Below are 10,391 nucleotides of genomic sequence, written 5' to 3'. Positions count from 1 at the left end.
ACAGAAAATAGAAAATAATTTTCTTTTGGTAAATAGGCCCCTAATATCTTAATTTTATCATTTTATGTCTTTTTATACTTATCAAGTAATTCAACAATTAATTTTACAAAACACTTTCATTTCAATTAGTTAACTAGTCTTTTAAATCTTTTAAAATAGCTTTTCATTAAGACGTGCACTATATGTGCGCCTTAACAAATATTATATGAAGTGTAAAATTAAGGTTGAAAACACATGAAAAGATAATTGGACAAAATTTGTTCAACCTAAATCAAGCCAGGAGCCACTAAATCTCTACCGGTCAAAACGTGACCTAAGCTGATGCAGATTTTCATCCCTGGATTGTACGCATCCCCCTTTTCTTCTTCTTCTTCTTCTTCTTCCTCGTATATGAATAGTCCCCAAATCCCTCGATTTTCAGTGTTCTCCGCCGTCCCCTTAAAATCTCTCTTCCATTTCTCCTCCTGCTTCTTCGCCTCTCTCTCTGACTCCTAGCCCTAAGGTCTCTCTACTCTCTTTCTCCTCTCTGAAACCTGTTATTTTGCGATAATACGTATGCCCTTTTTGTTTCAATTCGTGTTGTCACCGTATAATCGGCCTTGTAATCTGTTTAGCATTTGTATATATCTTTGCGTATAGGTTTTTTCCTTTTTTTTTTTGGTTGTGAATCTGAAAAAAAGGATTTGTGGTTTTTTTTTTGCAGGAATTGGATTAGTGACGAGGGCAAGAGAGGGGAAAATGATGATGAGGGCTTCAGGAGGATACTCTTCAATCTCAAATGGTGTTGTGTGCCCCAAGCCTCGCAGAGTTAATGAATCCATCAGACCTTTCTGTTTTCTGGAATTCAGGTTAATTTTTTTTTTAAATTTAATTTATTTATTTATTTATTTTTTTAAGATGAGAGTTCATTTTCTGATCTTCGTTTTTGGTGGATTTGGTTTTCTTTGTGTCTTGTATCAGTGGACAAATGAAGGCTTGTGATTCAGATGCTGGGACTGAGATTCTGGACATTATACTCGCCAGGGTATTCTATTGCCCCATAGTTCATATGATTTCTGTCTTGCTTTTGCTCAATAAATTTTTGCAAAAATATAAGCTATGTTCTTATCATCATGGAAGTAAAAAGGAGTTTTTTTTTTTTTGTTCTTTAGATGTTATGACTTATGTGTTGTTCGGTTTTGTTATTCTCTTCTTTCATTTTCTAGGTCTTAGTAGGAAATTACAGTGAATTATATGCTTCTGACTCTTCTAGTTGAGGTTTCAGTTCTGTTTTCAATTAATCTTATTGTTTTCTGTTTTGTTTAATTATTAGTAGTTACCTTTTGGATTTTAACAAAAGAAAATAGCATAGGTACTTCACAAATATCTTTCTGTGCTATATACTACTGATTGTTAGTTTAATTAAGGTTTTACTGTTGTTTCGTAGAGCAGCTAGTATATTTGAGGTTTTGAGGCTTTATTATAGACTGTTGGTACTATGTTGTGGTTGGTTCAATTGACATGTATAGATTGTTATATGAAACAGGAGACTTCTGGTGCTGGAAAACTCAATATTCGTGAGGGGGCTTCGTCACCGCCATTTTTCTTTGGGTCGCCACCGAGCAGGGCATCAAATCCCCTGATTCAAGATGCCCATTTCAGCAAGGAAAATTTTGTTCCACCACTTGCAACGTTAACTTCACCATCACCACCACTGCCATCCTCCTCGCCCTCCTCTGCTCGTAAGAATGGAGGTGGGTGCGGGATGAAGTTTGGGCACAAGCCAGCTCCGGTGAGAATTGAAGGCTTCAACTGCAATGGGAACTGCAGGGTTTCGGCTGTAGCTTAGAATCGGAGATGTCCATGAAGAGATGCGGACAGGGCAATAAATCAAAATCAGTGAGAAATGTAGATTTTTGGGTGAGAATTACTAAACCAATTTCTTTTTTAGCAGTTACCTGTGTATATAGAGTCGGAAAACTCTAGTCTTGTCATTTGCCTTATATGCGATTCGTCTTCCCCTAATGAATCAATCATGTAATGTGTATATATCTATATGTAATGGGGTGATGAATTTGAGGGAAGTTGATCCAAAACAATAATCACCAAAGAGTAGAAAAAAGGTCCAAAGACAATCCCCTCTTTGGATTGTAAGTTAGGATTTGCCTTAGCCTTCAAATTGTAACATTTAGGGTTTCTCATTCTTCTTTCCCTTTATTGTAATTGTAATTTGAAGGAGAGGAGATGATGGTCATTTAGATATATTTTGCTGTCTCATTTTCCCTTTTACAGTTTTTCTGTTTTTGTTGCTACAAGTTATCATTAGTATTTTGGATGTCATGATTTTTCTGTTTTTGTTGCTACAAGTTATCATGAAATTTTGTATGGCATGATTCATGAGCCACTGATGTTGAATGTTTCTTTGTCAAACCTTTCAACATGGACCCATGCCCTACAATAATTTGTGTGAATGGGGAGATAACACTTCTAATTCTCCAGTTAGTGGTATAGCAGACTTTTTTTTTCTTTTTTTTTTTTTAATAATAAATTTTGGGTGACAAAAGAAACTCGTAGTTACTACCCAGAAGTGTGTCTTAAGTAAATCTCGCATTGTGACTTTAGTTGGCAAAATATCACAATGAGGTAAAACAATCTAGGTTGTCCATAGCTGATTAGCTTAAACCAAGAAGGCTGCGATTTGAACTCGTAACTTGTGGTTACAAATTTGTATTTTTAGTCATTTTGGTTAGGGTATCCTCCGGACTCTAATTTGTGTACAAGAGTGTTGGGACTTGAGAGACTTAGCCAAGTAGTCAACCTAGTGTCCTAGTGATACAAATCCAGGTCTTAACTACACTATTTTAGTCTAAATTTTTATCGATCGAGTGATATAAACTCAGGTCTTAACAACACTATTTTGATCAGAAATTTTTTATTTGTCTACCATATCTTATAACTGAATGATAAAAAAGCACCGTTCGCGCTCGCGATACGAGGACTGGGTTCAAGGGTTCATTGAATGGTCTCTACTATAGTGATGTAATGAAAGACTAGGGGGGAACTATGTATGTGGATGGTGTTTGATTTGTTTGGTATTTAATTAGACTGGGTAAGAGGCCAAATTGATCACGGCAAAGTTGGCATTTTTATATGTATAGGGAAACGTTGGAGAATACGTGGGGGTGTCGTGTTTTCTTATGTTTGTTTTCTTGGCATTTTGCCATTTTGTATGCATTTGTGGATGGCTATTGCTTTCTTGTGTATGTTTCTTTTAATTTTTATTAGGGTTGAAAAGATCAGATATTCAGATATAGCATCGGCTTTGGATGCGACGTCGCTTTATGATGGTTTCCCCGCTAATGGATGCCGCATAGTACAAAACGAAACCAATTGTTTTTTTAATATTAAGGTGCGGAATATTCATTTTACTCTTAATTAAATTGGTTAATTTATATCTTTTGTGATGTTAACAAGGTAATAATTAAAGTCTTAAATTTTTGCACTAGTTTTAACTCTGTTAGTTAGGACTTTTCATATGTTGGTTTAATTGTTAAACAATGTTGTATGATTGTTAGAGGTATTGAGAACGTTTCAGTTCTCCATGTCAAAATGCCAGCGAATTATGTAGTTCACAATTTCACATGCTTGCACGGGCGACTGATTCCTCTTCTGTTCTTGGGTAGTGGGACTCTTACCTACCTAATTGTATTTTGAATTTGGTTATGATTTAATGAGATTTACTTGTTTTCAATCAAAACCTACCGACTTACTAATTTGGCCTTCAATTGTTCAACCATGAACTCTCATGGAGAGAAATCAGTAATATTATTTTAATCAATACTAATGTTTGTTTCGGAAATGGCCCCTTAAATGCAAGAGGTAATTAGGTAATTAGGTTTAAGAAAATTGCTCCTAAGGTGGTGGCAAATTATGCTATGAATCATGATTTAGATTACAAGGTGAAATATTGATACATGCTCATCTTTAGTATATTGAGTATTTGTTTTTAATGTATTGGATGCTTATTTTTAGATAATACACTAAAAATAAACCTTAAAAAAAAGTACACTAAAGACAAATATCTATGTCAATAGTCCACTTTACAATTGATGGAGCCGATATGAGTCCAATAACAATTAGGTCAGAGGATGCCTAAAATGTTGCCTATTTCAATGCAACATATTTCAACTTTCGAGTTAAGTTCAAACCACCAAAAAGATAAAGAAATATAACCACTGCGACTCAAATCCCAAACTTTTAAGTGCACAATCATACCTTACTTTAGCTAATCTCCCATATTTCTTATGTAAGTGGAAGCGGTAAAAATTAATTAAGGATGAGGGTGTGAAGTGACAACTTGTGGTGATGACAAGTGAGTGAATATGATTCAGAATAATGACAGCCCCTTTTCATAATAGACATGATTAATTGACGCACGACAAACACTTATTTTACAAGGTATAGTCCCTATAAATAGGGCTCATTGTTCCCTTTGAATATCATCCCATCACCAACAGAGCACCTGGTCTAATGGTTTCTTCTCCACCCTCCCCCACCACCCCAAGAAGCTTGTCTTAGGAGCTAGAGTCAAATGTCTAGTTTAACTTGGATTTGGACCCTTGTTAAGCTAGCTTTAATATTTATTTATTTGTGGACCAGTTGTTAATATTACTTGAATTCAATGTCCCGATTAATAATATTATTATTTTCTATCTAATTTTATATTTTTTTTTATCCAATTTATGATGTGATCGGTCCCATAAAATCATCTGCAATTGTAAATGATAATCCATAGTATAATGATTGTTTATTTATTAACGAGGTAAACCCCACTCCTCACTATGTGAGTATGTGGTATTGCAAATGATAATCCATAGTATAATGATTGTTTATTTATTAACGAGGTAAACCCCACTCCTCACTATGTGAGTATGTGGGTAAAGCCCTCGCCTTGTGACCCTAGCCGGCAAAGAGCCACAAGGAGGTAAATCAGCCTAGGTTACCCATAGCTGACCGGCACAAACTCAAGGGCTTGAGGTTCGAACCCACGACCTCTCGGCTGCAGGTGTAACTCTCTTACCACTTGAGCTGCCCTTACGGGCTATAGTATAATGATTGTAAAATGATGATGCGTAGCTAATTACATAGAAAAGTGAAACTAGAGCCCAAATTTATTGCACATAGAATAGGCCCAAATAATGTAGTAGGTATAAGTACATTTCATCAATCAAGCAACAGAGCATAGGTATTGATTTCCTTGTAGCAGCCTTGTCACTGATTTTACAAGTAATTGGACTCAATACATCTTCTCTAAATAAAGTTCTCTACACAATTCTCTTTACTTAAGAGTCTAGATCTAGATCTAGATCCACTATGTTTGTTGTTTGGATTTGAACATTTTGGCAGTGGCCGAAGAAATAATTTTTTTTTAAGGAAGTAAATGCATGGGGAGAGAAAAAATATCCATATTAGTTAAAGATAAAAATAAAATCTAATATTGAAAAATGTAATTAAGTGGGTGAAACGTGATTTTTTTTTTTTTTGTGTTAGATGAACAGTGCAACATCTTCCCATCAAATATTTGGTGCAATGCCGTGCCCTTTGGAGTCCATCTGCACTATTTTTTTAAATCCTGTTTTGGTGATTTTCCGTGGCCCTTAGACTAGTTATTATGCCGTGGACCCAGGTTCACCTTGCAAGGTGGACCTGGGTCCAATACGACGCCGTTTCACAATTTTTTTTTTTTAAAAATAAAAAATTAATGGCGTTAACGGCTTCTCATCGCAATAGAACACAAACTCTACATTCACAGACCCTATACTCCATATTCACAATTTGAAAACTCCACATTCACACATTACAGGACTATATGTTTAGTAACTATAATACCACTGTTATGCATTCACACATTCAAAACTCTATATTCACAGATCCTATACTCCATGTTCACAACTTGGGAACTCCACATTCACACATTACAGGGCTACAAGTTGCTAGAACTCTGTTAACTCTACTACAGATTCACACATTCATAACTCTACATTCACAAATTCTATACTCCATATTCACAATTTGAAACCTCCACATTCACACATTTCAGGGCTATATGTTTAGTAAATTTTTTTAAAAAATAATGAAACGGCATCGTATTGGACCTAGGTCCACCTTGCAAGGTGGACATGGGTCCACGACATAATTTGCCCCCTTAGAGATGCTCTTAGTAATGAATTTAGTTAATCAGTAATGGAACGTTTGGTTGGCATAAATTGCAATTCAATGTTAATACAATTGCATGAAAGGAGAAACTACATTGTATGGTGGGAGGGAATTGCAAATCTTCAATTCAATGAATTGCAATTCATAGGTCCCCATTTGAATTGCAATTCATCCCTACGAAAGAAAGGGAAAAGGAAGAAAATGATATAGAGACAATTACACTTTTGATCATGTGACTATTGGAGTCGTGTTAATTTCAAAACACAACTTTAAAAACTAACACTTTAATCCTGTAACTATGCAATTTTTAACACATTTAGTCCACCCGACCAAATCAGGGAAAAAAACTTAAACCTTTTTAAATTATTTATTCATGGTGCAAAATGGTCATTTCAGGCTCTGTGTCTTCGTTCTCCTCCCTTCTTCTTCTCCTCTCTTGCAGCGACGACCGGAAAAACAAAAAAAGGGGAAATTTCTTTTGCACACAAATTTCAACAAAAACCCACCCAACATGGAGTTTATCTTGACAATCTTCTTGAACTCATCCTCTCGCCTAACTACAGGGGATTAATTTTATTTGAAAAAAAATAAATTAAATTTAAATAAGGAATATGTTGGACGATACTTGTCTTATAGATTCTTGAAGTCTAGGATAGCTTCCTCCGTCCACCACCACCGTCAACATAAATGTGTTAGGCGACCTTTTTGAATTCATGGTCATTAATGTTAGGCAAAATGGACAACAACAATAATGAACGTAAACCTTTCTAAGTTCATGACCGTCGTTGTCGATAACCGCTGCTTCTACAACGGCGACAAGGAGTTCGCCGCCGCCGGTGGTGGTAATAACCAGGAGTACTATAACGGCGGCGGAGAATAAAGAATGTGTGAGGACACCGGGTTCATGGACAGCAAGGAGTTCACCACCTCCAACGACGCTGATAACTGCTAGGATCTTCTCGCGCCTTCCTTAATCCAAGCTTATTGTAGACACAGAAAATTTGAGCTCGAAAATGGACCGATTAAATTATTATTGGGCCTAAAGTTGAGATTGATTATTGGACCAATTTAATTAATTGGGTCATGATGATTAAATTAATTTAATTAGCCCAATTAAATTGATGTTGGGTAATTGAATTAATGGGCCAAGCCCGATTCATATTTGAATTTAATAATAATTATAATTATAATTTAAATATAATTTTATTATATTTGAATTTAATAATTATAATTAATTTGAATTTGAATTAGATGATAGAGTCTTGAACCTGGACTTGATTATGGCAATGTTCATTCCCTTAATTAATTAATTAATTAATTAGGGAGTTTGTTGAGGGAAGTTGGTTGCACACTCCACTATAAATAGAGCCCCTCATTTCACATTTAAAACACGCCTTGAAGATTGAAGATTTGAAAGCATTGAAGGCATTGAAGGCATTCTGAAGCAGTTAGAGGCTTGAAGTATTTTGACGGTTCTAGTTGAGTATCACGCCCTTGAAATCCCGGAAGGCCACGCCACTTGAATCCCGGAAAGCTACGCCGTTTGAATCCCGGAAGTTACGTCACTTGAATCCTGGAAAGCTACGCCGTTTGAATCCCGGAAGTTACGTCACTTGAATCCCGGAAAGCTACGCCGTTTGAATCCCGGAAGTTACGTCAGTTGAATCCCGGAGGCTACGCTATTTGAATCCCGGAAGTTACGTCAGTTGAATCCCGGAGGCTACGCTATTTGAATCCCGGAGGCTACGCCACTTGAAACCCGGAGGCACTTCAGTAGAACACGTCAGTGAAGAATCAGAGGACTATACAGAGATTTTGTACCTGCAACTTGAATTACACACACACTGTAACCCGATATTGTGAATATATACAATTTCGAATTTTTTGTGTTTACAGATTTTGGCACGCCCGGTGAGACCACTTTGCCTCTCATCTCTTCACTTCCAAGCTATACAAAGAATCGAAATGGCATCAAGAAAGACTTACGCTCAAGCTACCGGCTCTAAGGCATCTTCTGTGGCCGGCTCCGACAGGCGCGAGGTGCAAGGTGCACTGACTCGGAGTCGAGTGAGGGACCTAGGGGTGGAGTTGACCGAGACCCGAAACATTGCTCGCAACGTCATCCGAAGGCTTGGAGGCGTCTCCATCGGCTCAAAGAAAGCTACATATGATAGAGGTTCATCCTCAACAACAGAGACCGTTGGTAGCAAGAGTCCGATTCCCTCAAATGAAGCTACTCGAAGCGAAAGTCCTTCCCCTATTCCCTCAAATACAACTACTGGTAGCAAGAGTCCTACGCCATCAAACGAGTCCTATAGCAGCGGAAGCTCATCTCCCATATCTCAGCCATCGCCAATGTTGAAACCAGCCTCGGAATGGACGCACGTCTACACGGTCATGCCTGCTATGACAACGAACGCAGCTTCGGTGGAGGAGCAACTGGCAAACATCACCAAAACTCTCGAGGGGATGAGTGTGCTTATTCATAGTCAAGAAAGGAAACTCAATGATCTCAGCGAGAAGGTTGAAAGCGGGAGAAATGGTGAAACAAGTCGAGCTTCCGAGAAGCGACCTCAAACCCAAGAAGAAGCTATTGACGTCGAGTCACCACATCATCAAAGTAGGCCCACTGCAGAAATGGAAGAGACAATTACTCGCCCACATCCCGCTGAAAGGAGTATTCAAATTTCTGGGGGCATGATACCTGTCGAGCAATTGAACGATTACATCATGGGAGCAATCAAGAGAAGGCTCGAGGGAGAGCAACCATCGTACACTTACTCTAAGCCCTACACCCAAAGGATAGAAGAAATGAAGATGCCGCTGGGCTACCAACCTCCCAAGTTTCAACAATTTGATGGAAAAGGCAACCCGAGACAGCACATCGCCCACTTTGTGGAAACTTGCAACGATGCTGGAACATACGGAGATTTCCTCGTCAAGCAGTTTGTCCGCTCGTTGAAGGGCACCGCCTTTGATTGGTACACTGACTTGGAGCATGGCTGCATCGATAGCTGGAGTGACATGGAGCGTGAATTCTTGACTCGCTTCTATAGCACAAGAAGGACTGTTAGCTTCTTGGAGCTCACCAACGCTCGTCAATGGAAGGGTGAACGCGCATGCGCTTACATTGAGAGATGGAGGGAGTTGTGCCTCAACTGTAAAGAGAGGATATCACAGAGCTCTGCAATTGAAATGTGCATCCAAGGCATGCGATTCGAGCTCTCTTATATTCTGCAGGGGATCAAGCCCAAGACATTTGAAGAGTTATCCAGTCGAGCTCATGACATGGAGTTAAGCATTGAAGCTAGTGGTGGGCCCAGCATGTTGAGCATGCCTAGCTCGTCCAAGGCGCTTGTGAACCAAGGTGTTAACAAAGGGGGCAAACCCTTTCAAAAGCAAGAGAAGAAGGAGACGATGAATGTGAATGCTAGACCAATGCAGCTTTTCACAAAAGTGGCTGAGAAATCTAGGCCCAGATCATTCCCTCGTTCATCAAGGGGAACTAGAATTGTTGAAGAGTGGCAGGAGAAACAATATCCATTTTTGGATTCTGACGTTTCTCCTATGTTTGAGGAGTTGTTGAGACTCAAATTAATTGATTTGCCAGAGATGAAGCGCCCCGAGGAAGCTTCTAGGGTGGATGACCCCAACTATTGTAAATATCACCGTCTCCTCGGCCACCCGATTGAAAAGTGCTTCGTTTTCAAAGATAAAGTAATGGCACTTGCTCAAAATGGGAAGATAGAGCTTGCGGATGCTAGCGCAAGCACGAACCAAATTTCATGTGGGAGGTTTGCTCCATTACTTTTGGAAGGTGGGGAGAAGAATGGGGGCAAGCAGCATAAACGCCCACTTCCATTTAGAGTAAAGCATGTTAATGCACAACATTTAAAATCGTCACAGATCGATCATACTCACGAGAAAGGTTGGGTAGTTGTTACCCATAAAAGTCAAAGGAAAGTTGTTGGTCGCATTAAACCATTGAAAAGGATGGCAAGGAAAGTTGTTGGTCGCATTAAACCATTGAAAAGGATGGCGAAGAAAGTTGTTGGTCGCATTAAACCATTGAAAAGGATGGCGAAGAAATGGTTTGAGAAAAACTCGGCAAGGGATCCTGCCCATGACTTGAAGGTGAAAAGACATCCCAACAAGCCACAAAACTTAGTTAACCTAGCTCAATACATGTCGAACGG

At 38.6% G+C, this 10,391-nt stretch overlaps 1 protein-coding gene across 1 annotated transcript; it reads left to right on the top strand.

The window, feature by feature from the left end:
- Nucleotides 1-299: 299 nt before the first annotated feature.
- LOC116021821 lies at nt 300-2,256 on the top strand. The gene is made up of 4 exons (XM_031262305.1): nt 300-502; nt 704-848; nt 961-1,024; nt 1,526-2,256. The coding sequence occupies exons 2-4, from the start codon at nt 739-741 to the stop codon at nt 1,826-1,828; spliced, it is 477 nt and encodes a 158-aa protein (XP_031118165.1). The 5' UTR covers nt 300-502; nt 704-738; the 3' UTR covers nt 1,829-2,256.
- The last annotated feature ends 8,135 nt before the right edge of the window (nt 2,257-10,391 follow it).

The sequence above is a fragment of the Ipomoea triloba genome, chromosome 6, assembly GCF_003576645.1.
Source record: "Ipomoea triloba cultivar NCNSP0323 chromosome 6, ASM357664v1".
NCBI classification, from domain to species: domain Eukaryota; kingdom Viridiplantae; phylum Streptophyta; class Magnoliopsida; order Solanales; family Convolvulaceae; genus Ipomoea; species Ipomoea triloba.
The sequence above is the reverse complement of the archived record's forward strand: the minus strand, read 5'-3'. Positions and strand labels throughout refer to the sequence as shown.

Bases quoted from the DNA above. Each gene is read 5' to 3' on its own strand.
- LOC116021821 (XM_031262305.1), top strand. From the start codon at position 739: ATGATGATGAGGGCTTCAGGAGGATACTCTTCAATCTCAAATGGTGTT. The intron at 849-960 runs GTTAATTTTTTT...GTCTTGTATCAG, and splicing joins TTCTGTTTTCTGGAATTCAG to TGGACAAATGAAGGCTTGTG. The intron at 1,025-1,525 runs GTATTCTATTGC...TATATGAAACAG, and splicing joins TGGACATTATACTCGCCAGG to GAGACTTCTGGTGCTGGAAA.